This window comes from Esox lucius, chromosome 24 (genome assembly GCF_011004845.1).
Source record: "Esox lucius isolate fEsoLuc1 chromosome 24, fEsoLuc1.pri, whole genome shotgun sequence".
NCBI classification, from domain to species: Eukaryota; Metazoa; Chordata; class Actinopteri; order Esociformes; family Esocidae; genus Esox; species Esox lucius.
In genome coordinates this window covers 4,589,990-4,609,469 of record NC_047592.1, presented here as the reverse complement: position 1 = coordinate 4,609,469, position 19,480 = coordinate 4,589,990, and the positions used below count along the sequence as shown (strand labels likewise).

General features: G+C 45.3%; 1 protein-coding gene across 1 annotated transcript; it reads right to left on the bottom strand.

The window, feature by feature from the left end:
- Nucleotides 1–1,746: 1,746 nt before the first annotated feature.
- Nucleotides 1,747–17,910, bottom strand: ppp1r14bb (protein phosphatase 1, regulatory (inhibitor) subunit 14Bb). The gene is made up of 3 exons (XM_010905026.5): nt 17,014–17,910; nt 3,988–4,104; nt 1,747–3,716 (listed from the first exon to the last, which is right to left on the bottom strand). Exons 1-3 carry the CDS (start codon nt 17,215–17,217, stop codon nt 3,648–3,650), a joined length of 390 nt encoding a protein of 129 aa, XP_010903328.1. The 5' UTR covers nt 17,218–17,910; the 3' UTR covers nt 1,747–3,647.
- Between the last annotated feature and the right edge of the window lie 1,570 nt (nt 17,911–19,480).

Here is a 19,480-nt window from a genome sequence, read left to right as displayed (position 1 = left end):
GACAGCAAAGGCCGCTAACGGAGAAGTAGGCCTACCTCGCTAGCCACATTGATTCGTCATTTGGAGGCCTGCAATTACAGTCGGTTTCTATACTTGTCCATGTCTCCTCCACGTCAACACCACCAGCAAGCGCTGATAACCGATAATGTCCACCCATAACAAGAGGGGCTTGTATGAATGTATGAGGTCAGCAAAGATCTGTTTTATGTAGCAGTCATGGGCGACCTTTGACCCTTTTTAGGGGGGCCTCAGCCCCTCTGTTTTTCAGCTCAGCAGCAGGAGTTAACAACTACAATTAAAGAGCTTCTATAGTAATACGAAGTTCCATAGTAACAAGATGCTACCCTCTGCAGTTTTTAATTTTTAATGGGAATTTCCATCACTTACAAGATGTTTTTAACTAATTTTCATTTTTAAATATTTTTTTCACTTGGATATTGTGAGTTACTTTGTGTAAATAAAGGACAGAAAAAGTCTGATTTTACATATTTCCATTTTAGGAATAAAACAGAATAATATATGTATATACACATATGTATATAATATATAAATCATTGTTTTACTAGTTAAGTAGGACCGTTTGCTTAAAAACAGCACGTTGGCCCACCCCCAAATTGGTTTCCTGCTCATATTATGATTATATATTCTAAACTCCCTGATCCTTTTTGTTCATTGTAAGTTTACAGTTCATTTTGTCCATGGTGGCCATGTGCTTTTTAGGAAAGCGTGGGTTATTTCACAATCTTTAGTTTGCGTCTTAATGGACACATTTAAAAACCATAGGGTATTTTTATTTTGAGTAATGTAACAGAAGTGATTAATTACTTGTGCTTTTCAAATCTCACATCCTCATTGGTGACTGAGCCCCCTAAGGATTAAATCCTAGAGTCAACCCTGGTAGGAGTCAAATGACGACGACCCCCCCCCCCCCCACACACACACACACACCCCCCGGTGTATTCGGTCAGCCGGAGAACATGTCAATGTCAAACCAACTTCCTGTTGTGTTACCCTGTCGGACTGTCAGCTACACAACGCAGTCATGTCTTTTCCTTACACGGCGTGGTGTCCCTTAAATACATGTGCAACAGAATGTTACATTTAACTGAGGGATAAAACATTAAAAAAAAAACACAGACACACACAGAAATACAAACCTTTGTCATTTTAACATATTTTTATTAAAGTTGCATAAAAGTGTAACAAAATTGGAAAAAAACGAGAACCTGTCAATATTGCTACAAGTTGATTTCCCCCCCCCATAAAAACATCAGCTCAACATTCCTCTTATGTCCCCTCCCTCCCCCCAAGTTGTCCTACAGTAGAAAACGTCTGACGCACTCAACAACACTACCAGGGCTGCGTCCCAAAGGCCGCCCTGTTCCCGGCATCATGCCCTACTTTTGACTGGAGCCAAAGAGTGTCTCTACAGCCCATGGGGCAGAAACCGGTCTCCTGTTGATGCAGAAACACAGGACCTGGACAGAACCCCGGCCCACCACGGGGCTCTGGGGCGGTTCTGGGAGACTGTAGAGAATATCTTGGGAACAGCCATTCAGATGCAGCCTTGTATTAACAACAACAACACCCTGTAATACAGGCTCACCAACTCCAAACAGGTCTAGTAGACAGGCGTAGTAGAGTAGATATTTGCATGTAAAGAATGCAGTGTAAAGAGGCCTCGTTGGCCTGTTGACCTGGTTCCTACACAACAAAAACAACAGAAAAAAATCCTCTTTTTTTTCCTTTTTTTTTTTTTTTTCCAAAGAGGAAAAACACGAATGAACATTGTGTCGTTTTGTTGTTTTAAAAATTGTTCCTTTAAATAAAGAATGTCTTCTTTTATTTGGTTTGTGTCATAGATGAAGACCTAAGGCAACGTTAGTTATTAAAAAGAGAGGGGGATGCAGGGATGGTCTGTGTCGATTGTTTGAAGTAGAAAATGGAGTGAGGCAGAGAGAGTGGGAAAGAGAGGGGTAGAAAAATACACAGGAGTAGAAAACGCAAGAGAGATGGGGGGAGTAGAAAACGCAAGAGAGATGGGGGGAGGAGAAAGGGGTGAGAGAGATGGGGGGAGGAGAGAGGAGCAGCATTGCTGCAGGCAACACTGATGCCTTGTGAGGCAGCCAAGCCCCAAAGAGAAAGACCTCCAATCCCCTCATTCACTCGTCCTCTGTGTTGGAGAGCGAACACCAGTGCGCGTGTGAGAAGAAGCAGCAGCTGTGGTCTGTGACTGTATTTCTGCTGTTTCCTGAGGGCGGTGTGTGTGTGTGTGTGTGTTTGGATAGAGTGAACCCAAGCAGACAGCCATCAGGACTGTGGTAAAAAGCATCAACACTACAGTACACTACTTCAGACAGCCGTGACAGTGGGTTGGGGGGAGCGGGGCTCTGAAGAAGCCCGTAACGTGATGAACGCTACGTTAGGGGAACAGCCAGAGCTACAACAGAAAAGACAACTAGAAACAAGGCCCCTTTGTTCAAGTCCACCAGCGTTTGTGTGAGTGTGTGTGTGTCTCAAGACCACAAACACTCACACACACAGAGCTGTGTGTAAATATGTGGTTCAGATATCAGTCCCAACCTGAAAACACACTTCCCTTGTCAAAGTTGGCGCACTTGTTCGGATCAGAGCCCTGATCAAAGGTGGCACATCCTAACCCAGTACTGAACACGAAGAGGGCACATCCTAACCCAGTACTGAACACGAAGAGGGCACCTCCTAACCCACTACTGAACACAAAGAGGGCACATCCTAACCCAGTACTGAACACGAAGAGGGCACATCCTAACCCAGTACTGAACACGAAGAGGGCACATCCTAACCCAGTACTGAACATGAAGAGGGCACATCCTAACCCACTACTGAACACAAAGAGGGCACATCCTAACCCAGTACTGAACACGAAGAGGGCACATCCTAACCCAGTACTGAACATGAAGAGGGCACATCCTAACCCAGTACTGAACACGAAGAGGGCACATCCTAACCCAGTACTGAACATGAAGAGGGCACATCCTAACCCACTACTGAACACGAAGAGGGCACATCCTAACCCAGTACTGAACATGAAGAGGGCACATCCTAACCCAGTACTGAACATGAAGAGGGCACATCCTAACCCAGTACTGAACATGAAGAGGGCACATCCTAACCCAGTACTGAACATGAAGATCTATCCTGGGCTGACATCCACTAAACACACATCATAGTATGACAAGTTAACTGCAACAGGTTACGACACACGACGGATCATTTCGAATTACCCTTTGAAAAAAATAAAGATAGACAAAATAAGTGTGATACTGTGACCTATAAACTGATCACTTGTGAAGACTCTAAAACACCTTTAAATAAGATGACAATAAAATAAAGCAAAAAAACGACTGGAAATGACATCATAAGCCCGGCTTAGATCTGATTGGCTGCTTCAGTCCTCCTAAATCATCTTGTCTTCTCTGCTCTCTCCGTCTTTCCACCACTCTCGTTCTCCCGCTCTGTGTATTGACCTCTCCCCGCTTCCTCCTTTTTGACTGGAGGGTGAAGAATCTCCTATTCCTCCACAGGGTGAGTGGAGGTGCAGTAGGAGGTGGGGGGCTGTATTTAGGGGTGTGAGAGGGTGGGTGGGACCGGAAATACAGGTGACATCATTTCTTCTGGGGTGTGCTGAGTTTCTGCATGCCCCTTATCTTATCCAGCAACTCAGTGACAAAGTCCTACAGGGCAAAAGGAGGGATAAACACACCATGAATCAGGTCAACTGGTGGGACCTTGGCAAAATGGGTATAGTTTCTAAACACCTGTTATGAAATCTCTACTTTCAGTCCAAATAATAGATTATAATATAACAACAGTGAATATACTCCAGTCTAGATTGAACATTTGTAGAAAAATGAACCCAACACATAATCTTCTCCCACAATGCAACTGTGTTTAACCACAGCGCGAGAGAGAGAGACAGAGACAAGGACGGACAGGGGAAGTTACCTCAGAAGGCTTGTAACAGTCTACCAACAGATCCTTCACTCTGGCTCCACGGTCATTATCACTGGGCATGTCTAACAGCTCATCCACATCTATCTCCAACTCTGGGATGGACTCCTCCTATCAGCAAAACCAAGCAGGACAGAGGGGGGGTTGAGGGAATAGTTTAATCAGAGAGCAAAACGGAAAACAAAGAGTTTACATTATATTTTCCACATTTCTTTGTCTTTACAACCCCTATTTATTTAACAACAAGATGTCTTTATTCAGAACCTGACCACGCTTTTTTCCCCCCCAGTAAATAAACTTTGCAGTACAAAATGACCACAATGTATCAGTGTTGAGGTCAATTCCATTTCAGTTCCAGTCAAACGAAAACATGTGACCAAACCCTCGATTGGAAAAAAAAATCGAAATAAATCAAAAACCCCGAAGAGAATATTAATTGTACAGCACGTCCAGTGAACTCAGGAGTTGGAAATGGAGCGGACCGCAAGCCCGCCGAGTATAGCAGCTGGCCAACACAGACCATGTGATTAAAAAACATTTTGCCATGCCACCAGTAAAGCCCTACAGTAGAAGTAGCTAGTCTGGAGCAGGGTCAGATGGAGGGCAGTGTTCAGAGCACGGCTGTCATTCCAGACACTAAATGACACATCCCTAGACTTACGGTCAGTGGGTTCGCTCCGGCGTCACCAGAAATAGAACATTAAGTGGCGCCGTCGAGCACGGTACGGGGTTACTAAGGACAGAAAGTGCAACTGTCCCCGTAGCTAGGCCTCGCGCAGCTCAACCGGCGTGCGAGCGTCAGCGGTCAACCTCCCCCTGTTGTGATGAAGCGGTTCGAGGGGCTAGCACGTCCATCACACCCGCCACCTTGAGCCCATTCCGATTGGACGTCACCGTCACCCTGAACACCAGCCAACGTCATTGGCTCACAAGAGAGAGAGGCAGTTGGGGGGGGGGGGGGGGGGGTGCATCATGCCCCCCACTGCCTCAGTCATCCAGCATGAACCGCAGTACATCAGACGTCTCTGCGCTCCCAGGTCTCAGCCGACTTCTCCCGTTGTATTATGGCTGTGTGCAAACTGGCATGTCGCCCCCTACTGCGCGGGAGGTCTGAGTTCCGCATCATGATTCAGCATCATGAGTCACTGCTTCAGCATGATTCAGCATCATGATTCAGCATCATGACTCACTGCTTCACCCCCCCACAGCCACAACTAAATACAGGAAGCTAATTTGTCTGGCATGGTCCTTAAGAGTGATTTGCCTGTACAAGACCAGTACAGGACACACAACACATTGTTACGCCACGGTTCTGAGGGGTGTATATTTGAAACACTCTTCGGCCATGGAACACAAACCAGACGTGTTCCTAAACACACAAAGCTGTAGATTCAAAGCGAAGTTGGGTTGGCCTCTCCTCCCTCTTCTATTTTTATCGGTCCGTCATTCATATCAGATTTCTAATGCCTGCCTTTCTTTCCATGCCTCCCTCTCCTCTTGTCAATTTTCTCCACCCAACTCATTATATCTCTCTTGTCTTCTGGTTATAAAGATCTCCACTGAGTATTCTGGAATTATACAGCAGCAGCTCTTCTCCCTGTTGTTTTCAAGAAGGTGTTTCCAATATGGCTAGATACATATACAGCAATATACAGTATATATATATATATATATATATCTAGCAACATGGGGCAAACTGCTCTCTCCACTCCCCTTGTTCTCTCCAACAGACTTTGTTGACAGTCAGGTTACATGATGTGAAAGTATTACCGGGAACACACATTAACAGACACTACTGTGAAACACACACACACACACACACACACACACACACAAAGTAGAATGAATAATAAAACAGAACCCAAAAGGACAATGGTATGGCATTGTTGGCTGTCCCTCATTCACCCGCAATATCAAAACGCCCAACATAGATTTTTCTCCCATTGCTATAGATTCTAATTCTCTGCAGTGACTAATCACTCAGAGGAAGGTAGTTCCTCTTATGTCTAGATATCTGCTTCGGTCTGTCTGCGTGGGTTTGTAAGAGTATCTGACTCTATCAGTGAGTGGTTTCTGTCTGACTCTCTGTGAGACGTCTGGCCTATGTGGTCAAGTGTTTCCTGACGTGTTGGGCTGTGATCTTGTAACGTCTATTTCCTTTCACACACTCTCCATGTAAAATTAGAAAGAAATCTAAATTCCAGCTGTCTCAACCCCCCCGTCCAAGCACACCCCCCCCCCCCCGTCCAAGCACACCCCCCCCCCCGTCCAAGCACACCCCCCCCCCGTCCAAGCCAGCTGTCATTGCACCTGCCCACTGCACAGACTCCGCCCCCCCACCACACACACACACCACACACACACACACACACAGACTGATACTAAGCTACTGAAGCACACTGCTCAAGTCCTTTCAGAGTTAAACACATGCACACACACACAAATTGATGTGGACTCCCGTCTCTGCCTTATCCACACACACACACAAACGTACACACACGCACACACACAGTGAAATTCAAACTAAGTAAATGTATTAGGCTATAATGATTGGAGGGGGAAGGGAACAGTGTGTGTGTGTGTGTGTGTGTGTGTGTGTGTGTGTGTGTGTGTGTGTGTGTGTGTTAGAGCTAAGTGGATGTGAGAAGTATCAAGGATAGGATTTAAGTCGAGCCACACAGCCTGAGTATGACAGACAGAGACAGAACTATGAGTCGAAACAAGGAGAAAGAGCGGTGGAGGGGCGGGTTAGAAGGAGAGAGAGGACAGAGGAGGTGACAGGTTCTGTTACAGTCTTCTGCAGTCATCACTTCTCCTAAATGGAGAAACAGACAAAGAGGGAGATGTGGACTGACAGTCAGCCCCACACACGACAAGATACACTCCCACTCACCAACACGGACACAGAGACCGACGGGCATGGGGCCTTTTATAATACAAGAGATTTTACATAATCATTTACATAACGATTCAGTTCACATTGACATCTAGCGACAGATGAGTAGAGGGAGGCTTGTTTCCTGGTATAGGGGACAGATGAGCAGAGGGAGGCTTGTTGCCTGGTATAGGGGACAGATGAGTAGAGGGAGGCTTGTTGCCTGGTATAGGGGACAGATGAGCAGAGGGAGGCTTGTTGCCTGGTATAGGGGACAGATGAGTAGAGGGAGGCTTGTTGCCTGGTATAGGGGACAGATGAGCAGAGGGAGGCTTGTTGCCTGGTATAGGGGACAGATGAGCAGAGGGAGGCTTGTTGCCTGGTATAGGGGACAGATGAGCAGAGGGAGGCTTGTTGCCTGGTATAGGGGACAGATGAGCAGAGGGAGGCTTGTTGCCTGGTATAGGGGACAGATGAGCAGAGGGAGGCTTGTTGCCTGGTATAGGGGACAGATGAGCAGAGGGAGGCTTGTTGCCTGGTATAGGGGACAGATGAGCAGAGGGAGGCTTGTTGCCTGGTATAGGGGACAGATGAGCAGAGGGAGGCTTGTTGCCTGGTATAGGGGACAGATGAGCAGAGGGAGGCTTGTTGCCTGGTATAGGGGACAGATGAGCAGAGGGAGGCTTGTTGCCTGGTATAGGGGACAGATGAGCAGAGGGAGGCTTGTTGCCTGGTATAGGGGACAGATGAGCAGAGGGAGGCTTGTTGCCTGGTATAGGGGACAGATGAGCAGAGGGAGGCTTGTTGCCTGGTATAGGGGACAGATGAGCAGAGGGAGGCTTGTTGCCTGGTATAGGGGACAGATGAGCAGAGGGAGGCTTGTTGCTTGGTATAGGGGACAGATGACCAGAGGGAGGCTTGTTGCCTGGTATAGGGGACAGATGAGCAGAGGGAGGCTTGTTGCCTGGTATAGGGGACAGATGAACAGAGGGAGGCTTGTTGCCTGGTATAGGGGACAGATGAGCAGAGGGAGGCTTGTTGCCTGGTATAGGGGGCAGATGAGCAGAGGGAGGCTTGTTGCCTGGTATAGGGGACAGATGAGCAGAGGGAGGCTTGTTGCCTGGTATAGGGGACAGATGAGCAGAGGGAGGCTTGTTGCCTGGTATAGGGGACAGATGAGCAGAGGGAGGCTTGTTGCCTGGTATAGGGGGCAGATGAGCAGAGGGAGGCTTGTTGCCTGGTATAGGGGACAGATGAGCAGAGGGAGGCTTGTTGCCTGGTATAGGGGGCAGATGAGCAGAGGGAGGCTTGATTTTCAAACAACAGACATGTCATTAAGCACCAGACAAATTTCTCGAGACCCTGTTAAGACAGGTCTCGAATGTCAGAGGTACATAATAGCGTTTTTCTGCATTGCAAAAGGCACAGCAACCAACATTCTGGTCTAGGGCAGAGGATGTGGTATTGCTCAGCAGAGTTGCCGGTCCTAACAATTCTCACAGGCAAAGTCAAATGATCCAGAGGATGATGGTGATGTGCACAACAAAACTGACACGCAAATGAAAGTACAGTGTTGGGCAGGGGAGATAAACAGGCCAACTGGAAGATGTGGAAGAGAATTTGGCTACCACGATATGAGGGCCAGATTGGACTTCCTGCCAGGACATCCCGGTTAACACCGCTACGCTAAGATAATCCTCTAGCGGGGTAACATTTACATTTTTGCCAATCAGAACCAAATTCACCAACTGCCTATACACACTCGGAGCGCTTGCTGTTCAGCTAGCGGTAGAAAACATGTAACGACACTCAATCCTACTGACAACAAGATGGATACAGGCTGACAGGGCTGTCATACATTCCAGGTTAGCTATCAAGACCAAAATACTCTGGGAAAACAGCAGTACCAGGCCTATCATGTGTAAGAGGCAAAGGCCAGAGACAGACCGAGATAAAGGACAAAGATTTATTGTTTTAAAAGTTTTTTTTTTTAAGAAGTGGTGCAATGGTGACTGTAATGTTGAAGACTGTCAGCAATAATGACTTCATTGACTGGTTATGTTACCCGGTAAAAAAGTAAACAGGAGATTCATGTTAAGTTAAATTTTTTTATTCTCTACTGCAGGGGAAATGGCTGTCTGTTTTCAAGTAAACGTTTGGAGTTGCTAATGAAAGTAACTTACTTCGAAGGGCCTTAAAACAGTATGAGTATTATTAACAAAATGTCAATGGAAATAATAGGTGGATACGTTTCTAACCTTAAACGCAAATAGAAACATGCATCAGCCCGACAGAGCTTGACAATATAGGCCTGGACCCCGACAAAATCTGATCGGAGTCCTATTTGTCAAACATTACAAGCAAATTAGCTAGCTAGCTAGCTAGCGTCCACAAAGCTTTCCAGCTTTCCAAAGCTAACCCAACATACTGTAACTGACCCAGGCAGCCAAAGTTTAGATGAAGAATTTTCTTTGAATAAAGACACTTAACCTGCAAAGCAAAGTGGAAAGTTCCACCAAAAGCAAATCAACTGGCCATAATTCCCATATAACCTAGCAGTGAAATGGGACATTTACCATACCGTATGTATACCCGATGGAATTTTACGTCCGCTTCAAATCAAGGCTGTTTCGTTTAGTCTTACTCTGGAGGGGCGTTTTGATAACCACTGTACATCTCTTCAGGACAAGGTGATGTCTGTCAATATATTTGCTACAATTTGCGCTAGAAAAAATATATTTGATTATATTCAGCCAATACATGTCAACATGTCCTATTGATATTATCAAAGTTGTGAAAACGACAATGTGCTGTAGGCCTACACGACACACAGACTTGACTGGAAGTAACGAATAATTCCAAGTCCCAAGGTCTTACGCTGCTATACTATGGTGCTGGGGGATTGGGTCAGTTCTCCTTCTGCACTATAAATCGTTGTTGATATGAGGAATACATTTTATGAATTTTCCCAGTCTCCTCCCGTTTTACATTTTAGGAGGACATGAGGTCCTGGTCCACACCTGCGGAGTACCTGGTTTGGGGGGCCCGTTGCTGTCCCTGTCCTTGTCCATCTGGTCATACTTTATGACATCTGCTGATGTAAAAAGGGCTTTATAAAAAAATTTTATTGATTGTTTGACTGATTGTAATACGGCGTGACGCTTTTCTAGTTGACAAATGTCTGCCAACAGATAACCAGCTACCTAGAATGGGTTTTTACGAAGCAGCGGCCTCCTGCCTTATCTCCAGTAACAGTCAGTCATTAGATGAAAAGACAAAAGCAGACGGCTAGCTAACCCATCCATCCAACCCAGGCTGGCCACATCTTCAGCTTCTCTGTTGAATGTCTGTCGGTGTGCGTCAATGCGATACGACGGGTCTCCCTGGCAGAATGCTGGCACGTTACACGTTGTGTTCAGTACAGTGAGATTAGATTCATTAGTAATACGTTTGACAGCCATCCCCGCTTCTCCCCTGGGATATGATCACGACCAGACCTCCACCCCTCCCCCCATCTCCCGTTCTTTCTCATGTCCCGTGCAGACGGCAGTACGGCTGGCTAGTCAGAACAGCTTTTCACCCCGGGGGTGTGTGCATGAGTGAGGGGGGGTGCACGTGATGATAAAAGATGGGGGTCAAAGGTGTTTTAGTGGATGCCTGCTGCTTTCTATCGCGTACACAGACCGACACACACACACACACACAAACAGACAACTGCTTATCAGGAATCTGCAGATACTAGAATAACAAACACGTGGACTGAGTACGTTTCCCTTCGACTAACTCTCAACCCAGGAACTGGAGGAGGAGAGGAGGGCATTGAGAACGGGGGGGGGGGGGGGACTGGAGATGAAAGAAAAGAGAGGAAAGAGCGAGAGGAAGAATAATGAGCAGAGAGAATGACAGGATGCAGAAGAAGGGAGAAAGTGCCAACCATTAGGAGTGAATGAAGAAAAAAAAAAGCCAGAGTGAAAACGTGATGTAAAAGGGAGAGAAATTCCCCGCAAAGGCCAGGGTTTTAAAAATACTGTCCTCATCTTTCTTTCGCTAATCTTTTTCACTGACCAAGTAAGTTGCCCCAAAAACTATACAAGTGTGTTAGGGCAAGAGTGTCTTCCTTAACACACATGAACCCACAAGAAGAGTTCAAACATTCTGTTTTACCATGTGACAACGTGAGGGATAACATAACAAGAGCCTGGGGGGTTGTGCTGTGTGTGTGTCACTGTTTAATGAAAATGTATGTTAGAACTCTATCAATCAACAATCCATAATGCACTGACCTACCCTGTCTTGGCTATTTCCCCAGTCCATGAGCTTTTACAGGGCTTGTGTCATGGGTTAGGGGTCATGGGTTAGAGGTAATGTCAGCATTAGCCACAGTCAACAACATGTCATTGGTTGTAATTACTCTGAAGAGCTTAAGTCTGATTTGCCTGGACACAGGAATCACTGTGCTTAACGTACATACAAACAAGCAAATACAATTTAATGTAACGGTAAGAAAACACTCGAATGAAACAACGAAACCAAGAGACTTGTAATCTGTGGTCTTAGTTATTCCTTGAATTGTCAGAATCCCTTTACATAACACTCACTATGAGTGTGTGTGTGTGTGTGTGTGTGTGTGTGTGTGTGTGTGTGATGCACATTAATTAGCTTAACACATTGACAGATGTCAACTGTTCCAGTCATGAACTGTTTAAGCCAATGGGCCTCAGGGAGTGACAAGGACATAAACTAAAGCAGCCAATTAAGACTGAGGATTCACACGGAAAAACACTTTCTTCTGTGATGATTATATATAAACAACAAACAGCCACATGACTAGAATCCAGACTGATGAAAACAAACATGACATTCTACAATGTAATTACAGGGTATGTTGTGGATAACGTTTGTTAAGTATGATTTTTGGGGAAGTATTTCTCATCTACCAAAACACTTTTCAAATATTAGCTTCACCGGCTACAGACAATGGCATACCTGTTCACCACCCACATTCAAACAGGAGCAAACCTGTTGCCTTTTCAGAAGGTTGATAGGAAATATGAATCATTGCTTCCTGTTTTTCATGTCTTCTGATTCCCTAAGTTGAATTCATTTTTGAATATGTTTGAATCTTAATGTATGGATTCAGTATTGCGAATTTAAAGACAACTGGTATTAGACTACAACACCATCTTATTTTCCTGTTTGGCGCGCATGTGTGCATGTTATGCAGTCGTTAGGATCAGTAACAACACCACTGTCACGGTTTTCTGTTATCCTGAAAAGGTTGCCAGTAGACCGTAAGATTATAAAAATATGCCACTGTTTTCAATTATTAAAAAAATATGCCAGTGGATCCTCAGACAATAAAACATTGTTACTGACTCAACATTAGCTGAGATTCTCTCTTCAATAGAGCCCATCAACTTAGTGTTGCCAATCGCTTGTCCAAACACTTCTCTTCTCGTTTCAACCGGCATCAACAAGCTATTGGGTAGAGTGATGTGCCCCCTGGGTGGGTATGCCCCCTGGCCTGATGGGTCATTTCCCCAGTTTTTGTACAAAAGACTTAAGTCTGTCTGAGAAGAAAAATCTATTTACAATAACCACATATACTTCAACACAACAAACGCGTCTTACAGACAGGATTAAGGAAATCTGCACAAATAGGCCTGTTTGGAGAGACGAAACGAAGAGGACTGCTGCAGTGTCTTTCTAAAGGTTATGTTTGACTAACAGGTCAGATTCCCTATATCAACATCCTTGAAGGGTGCAAGACATCGCTGGAATTTTTAAATGTTCCTCTAGTGATTATTTCATATTTTGGTGGTTCTGAAAACGATCTTATAAAACCTCAAATATTTCTGCAAAGTTGCCGGAATTTCTTAGGAGGCAGACCAGCCGCTGTCCATTGAATATCAACATCACATGAAGCTCCTCACGCTAGCGCTCAGTAACAAGTTTGGGTTGGTTACGCTAACTTCCTGACTCCATTATTCTCCCTCATTCCTCTCCGAGACAGACAGACAGGAAAACAGACAGTAAGTCAGTAGTTCTGCTTTGTGCCTAGTCATTTTAACAGACATAGGAAGTATGTGTGAGTTCACTATTACATTCCGAGGTCAGAGGATATTGTGTGTGTGTGTGTGTGTGTGTGTGTGACACACTGGTTTCTTTCATTAAGGCATTACAGACCATCTTTGTTTTGGTCACACACACTGTTAATTTTTAAAGTGACATCATGAATTCTGAAACAGAGGATTAAGTATGTTGACTGAAAAAAGGAACACACACACACACACTCCATGACCAGCTGGTCTACACATTATAGCCTGTGAGAGCTGTCTTCAGCCCTTCTGCATCACTCTGACACACACAGACACACCTCCGTTAACTAGCTTCATAGTCCCCAAACGTAAATCCAGGTTAAAAACCCTTCTCTTTTCACGTGCCTATGACTGAGCACCTAAACACAACCACACTATTAGCATTAAAGCCTTTATAGTTACATAGTTCCCTCTCGGAATCAACCAGTTTAGTATGTTTTTATTCTATTGTATTTTTTTCTTTTTCTTTGTAAGGCACACTGAATTGCTTCTATGTATGAATTGTGCTATATAAATAAGCGTGCTTGCTAGTCCCAGCGAGGCCAGCTCACAAATGGCCCCTTGATACCTTACATAGACAACTGATCAGAACAGCGAAATACAACAGTTTACATTCGGCTGGGAAGCCCAAAGCCAGCTGGTTTTCTGGTCTACCTGGTACCCTATTATGCCCAGAAACAGCTGGTTTTCTGGTCTACCTGTATATCCATCCCAGGTCGGAACAGAAAAGGGTAACTGAAAGCAGTGTTGCCGGCCTCCAGTGTAACAAAGGGCCGTGAATGGTGTCAATGTGGTAAACATAGCAGTGTGTTTCTTTAATACTGAACGAAATTTGTTTTTAAAGATGAATATAATACTGCACTGTACAGAAAGAGGGAGACTTGCTTTCTTTTACATAACCATTTACATAACGCTTCAGTTCACACTGGCACGTACTGACTGACAGGCAAAGAGAGTGCGTTTTTGCGGCCGCGGTCCACTCCATAATTGGAACCAAGCAAAAGCGTGACGAACCGTGTGAAAACGACACCGTCGCTGCGTTCGCATAGCTCTGTTAAGCGTGTGGTGGCCCCCAGCCTCACTGTGTTCCTGGGGCTCCGCAGCTGCTCCTAAATGGGGAGGGGGGAAACCACTTCACCCGGGCCGAACACAGCATTTGGACCCCTGCCTTTAATGGCAAGAACAGGGGGACCAATTGGTTATGGACCTAAAACAGGACACGGTTCTGAACAGAGCAACTGGGACGAAGAACTAAAACGTGAATCTCAGTTAAGCACCTCAGCTAGTTTGCTGGTACGTGTTTCCAGCACTGACATTTCCCAACGTACCACTGGCTGGTGACTCAGTGTTACCGCTTGCAGAAATTCCACCAACACCAATCATTCCTGAAATTAGTCGAGGTGCTAGAGGCAGGCAGAGTGCAGCTCGAACCAAACTGAGCAGACCTTTAAGGAAATAAGACAATTAAAAAAGAAAAAAACAACAACAGAAGCAGAAACGAGGAACGGGAACTAAAACAGGACCCCTCCCAGGATCCACTAGCTCTGAAGAGAGGACAGGAGACGCAACTCAGGCCCAGTAAAAGACAGTCATCTTCTCCCTTTGTTCTCTGTGTGGACTGACAAGTGCCACGGTTTGCAGAATTTGCCCACCGCCTGAATACAACACTCCTGATACTCAGATGTTTCCAGGCCGATCTCTATATTGTGTATACCTCGTTAGTCATTGATTTCACTGATAATAAACTCAAGTTGGGCCATTTTAGTAGAACACTGTTCTCCAAGAAAGGACTCGTGCCACATTAACACAGCCATTAATAATTTTAAAAACGACTCTCGTCCAACCAATATTGAATTTATTTCTGTCGACACTAGGTTAGAGATGTAGGGGACCCCTTCGGTCGACACTAGGATAGAGATGTAGGGGACCCCTTCGGTCGACACTAAGTTAGAGATGTAGGGGACCCCTTCGGTCGACACTAAGTTAGAGATGTAGGGGACCCCTTCTGTCGACACTAGGTTAGAGATGTAGGGGAGTACTACTGTTGACACTAGGTTAGAGATGTAGGGGACCCCTTCTGTCGACACTAGGTTAGAGATGTAGGGGACCCCTTCTGTCGACACTAGGTTAGAGATGTAGGGGACCCCTTCTGTCGACACTAGGTTAGAGATGTAGGGGACCCCTTCTGTCGACACTAGGTTAGAGATGTAGGGGACCCCTTCTGTCGACACTAGGTTAGAGATGTAGGGGACCCCTTCTGTCGACACTAGGTTAGAGATGTAGGGGACCCCTTCTGTCGACACTAGGATAGAGATGTAGGGGACCCCTTCTGTCGACACTAGGTTAGAGATGTAGGGGACCCCTTCGGTCGACACTAGGTTAGAGATGTAGGGGACCCCTTCGGTCGACACTAGGTTAGAGATGTAGGGGACCCCTTCGGTCGACACTAAGTTAGAGATGTAGGGGACCCCTTCGGTCGACACTAGGTTAGAGATGTAGGAGACCCCTTCGGTAGACACTAGGTTAGAGATGTAGGAGACCCCTTCGGTAGACACTAGGTTAGAGATGTAGGGGACCCCTTCGGTAGACACTAGGTTAGAGATGTAGGAGACCCCTTCGGTAGACACTAGGTTAGAGATGTAGGGGAGTACTACTGTTGACACTTGGTTGGAGAAACTGTCCTCAGATATGGTTTTGCTTTAGAATGGAGCATCTGTTCATGATCCAAGCCAAACAAACGTTAACCTCCCATTTTCTACATAATGTCTCTGCATTGGCCCTTTTTTCAAAGCACCATCTCCACATCCTGCCTGTTTGTGTGTATTCGTGTAAGACTGTTTATTTAACAAGCTTTGGAAATGCTAACACATTTTTCTCATGTCATTAAAAGCCCCTTTGGAGAGAGAATGAGTAAGGATAAAAGGAGATAGAGAGGAAATACCAAAGCACACACTCCACTGTGCTTCTTTCCCCTCTTCGGTTTCTGAATTTCCACACCCATCGGCCTCCCTTCGTTTTATTGCCCTATTTCTGGCCAAACAGCCCCCCCCCCCCCACACACACAGCCCCAGTATCCAGCCACGTCAGGCTGTAGTGTTTTGGGGTAGATCCGCCCACGCCATCTAGATTAACGGTTTGTTCGCCGGAACCCAGTGAACATGAGCCCAACATAACCGGCCAGTAAAACAGTTCGAAGGATACGGATTTAGAGAAACTTCCACGAAGTCTACTAGTGTCCATGCCTTCGTTACGCACAGTCGAAATTCGGACCGTTTAAACCTGCCACCCTTGCTGAGAAGGGTTTGCGTGTGTGGTAGTTGCCTACTGAACAAGAGAGGACAGAGTGAGGGAAAGAAAAAAAATAGGCCCCATACAACCACATGTTCACTCTCTTTGTCAGCGGAGTGTCCACCGGCTTCCGTCTTTGAGGCATGACTATTTTTCGAATGCTCACAGGTAACCCCTCCCTCCCCCACGGGGATGTAAGTCCCCAACTAGAAATAGAATGTGGGTCATCCCCAGCTCAGGACCAACGCACACACCTGAGAAACGCAACTCTACCAGTAAGAATAAAAGCACTGGTTGACGCAACCGAATGGCGATGGGTTAGTGTCATGTAGTTTGAAATGAAATTGATCGATTCGAACAAAACCTTTATCGGTTGATTACTTCCCTTTTGGACTGTTATAGGCCCCTACGTACGCTACATGAGTGACACGATCACCCAGCCTACATAGGCTACAGGCTACAGTCTAGAGTCCGAACAAAAAAAGTATTTGGTATAACGGCAATGTGGGTTTGAGCTTATAACTAATCACGCAAAATATGTTATTTTAAATAAAGCATCAATTGGGTCGTTCCTTTAACCACAATCGACACCTTCTATTAATTTCAGGAGTCTTTGTGTAGGAAACAATGGCATCCTATATTCTTCATAGTGCACTCCATGGGGCTATTGCTAAATGAGTGCAAAAAAATAGCGCACAACTATGAAGGGATGCGTTGCACTTTTTAGGTACATGTTCTTTGTATTATACGCTAGCTTACCTCACAGTCGTAAAGATCCGTTAGCTGACCAATTATCCATTCCTCCAGATTGAGTCTCTTTCTTAGTTCTTTCCGGTCATATTTTACGGTAACTCGCCCTTGTTTCCGAACAGGGGTCTCTGGTTCTTCGGTGGACCCCGCGGCTGTGGTCTGAAAATATACCCGGGGTTGAGGACTCGTCTCTGGGCTGGTTACCGCAGCCATGGCTGGTCCGCTGAAGAATAGCCGGAGAGTCGAATTTTAGACGCGCTGCTTATTGTTGCTCGCCGCCGTGTTGGTGGTTTCTAAAGCGGCAGTGATTCCAATGGAGTAGTTAGAAAAAGCAACTAGTCCAACCGTCTCTCTAGTGCGTTACTGTTCCCTTTCTTGTAAAAGACCATGGCATTTGGTTCACTGGGTTATCCAAACAAAAAATATCATCAAATAAACTGTTGGGGAAGCTTTGGATTCTGCTTAAAAGGGGTCTCCTGTATACCAGCCGTAGCCGACACAATTATCTTGAGTACAAAGAAAAAATCTTCCACGCGGCTCTTCGTTGTCTCCGTCCTCGTGCTGCTACGAACGTGTGTAAAAACGATCGGAAAACGTCACGTTACGTAGACAAAATAAATACTATTGCTGATTTCCTAATTCTCCCCCTCTCTTCTTTCCTGTCTCGTTTCTTTTCTAGTCCTCTCCTCAGTACTCCCCTCTCTCCAAACGCAACTCAACTCCCACCGTGGCTCTCGCGCTTAACACCTTTTAACACATTCACTGCTACCAGTCAGGTATATATTAGAAACAATCAGCGAATGTTTCTTGAAACATAGTGGTCTGTTGGACAAATGCATATGGTCCCATTGTCCTTTTGTAAAAAGGAACAAAGGTTTAGTGCCTACCGAAATTTGTCAAAGACACTCTAACACAACTGAATAGGGCCTACACGAGACATTTCTGCCAAATGTAATGCCGAACGGTAGTCTAGAGGGATCTACTTGGTTTCATCTGCTTAATGGATAAGTTCCAGACTTCTGTGTTATTTTCTTCTGTTTGGCGAACGGCTGTCCCAACTAAACGTTGTTTGGTGGAATCAATACACCCATGGCCTTGAGGCTTTTTTGCTTGTACTTTTAGCCTACCAGTTGCCACTTATTTAGATATTTTTAGACAATCCTTCAAAACTGCTATTGTAACACTTTTTGGAATAACAGAAAGGTTATTTTACTTAATAAACACGTTTCTCTCTTGCTATAAAGTAATTGATACACTAGCATACACAAATGGGCTCATATATATTTTTTTATACTGGGACATTTCTTTGAGTTGTCCATAGGCTACACAAGGTTAGTTAATATTGTACTGTGTGACATGTCAGCAATGGTCTAAGGCCGAATTGCGCTGTTTGCCTGCCACCGTATTCATAGTACACACTAAACTAGCTCTAGTTGCTTTATTCATGATACAGCCCATAGCCAGTGCATATTTTCTTATTATATGCACTGGCGTACAGAACAATAAAGAGAAAACAAAAGAAATGCCTATATAAAAAGACCAAAAACGTAGGCTACAGGACGAAACATTCCTAGCTATCCTACTCTTGGCTACAACAAGCATCTATAGGCTACTATCTTCGTGTAATACACAGCTATAACTACGTTCAGTATGGAAACCGTCTGTTACGAAGTATACTGCCTTGAGGACTCCTTCCTCTGCGTCGGTCTCAATCAAACATGTTAATTAAGACATTTGAAGCCCCATATGTTCTCGTCAAAAGTAGTGAACTTCAAACGGTACACGGAGAGGATGGTCGCGGTTCACAATTGAGTGTGTGTATTTGATGCGGAGGACACCGTTTAACACCGGATAGGTCATTGTGTCTTTTGACAGCGGAAATTGGTACCCGGACGAGTTCAACCGTAACGTTTAATTAACGTGCGTGTGAGAGTAGGCCATGGTAACCATGACAATACAAGCTCCTCCTCGAGGGTTTGCCGTGCGACTTGCCGAGGCAATCTTTACGCAGTTGAGAAAACAAAGCCTAAACTTTAGACCCCCCCCCCCCGAAAAAAAGTGAGGCCTACGTTCGTCCCACCTGCAAACAAGCTCCGTGTGCGTGTGTGTCAGTCTGTGTTTGAATAAGGCAGGCTGTCTGGAGTTACTGGACTGTAAGATTCAGACATGCTTATTGAATTATTCAGGTTTAATTTCTTGTTGCTATGGTGGTGGTTGTGTGTGTGTGTGTGTGTGTGTGTGTGTGTGTGTGTGTGTGTGTGTGTGTGTGTGTGTGTGTGTGTGTGTGTGTGTGTGTGTGTGTGTGTGTGTGAGACCAAACGTCTATGTCACGTATGACAGAACTTTGCTTCAAAGAGGCCCATGTGTCATAACAAGTACATAAAACGTGCTTATGGAATTTGTTTTTGTAAGAAGGAAAGTGTTTTGTTATTCATCTTGTGTTGGTAACCAAGTGCTTAGTGGGAATTTACCACAG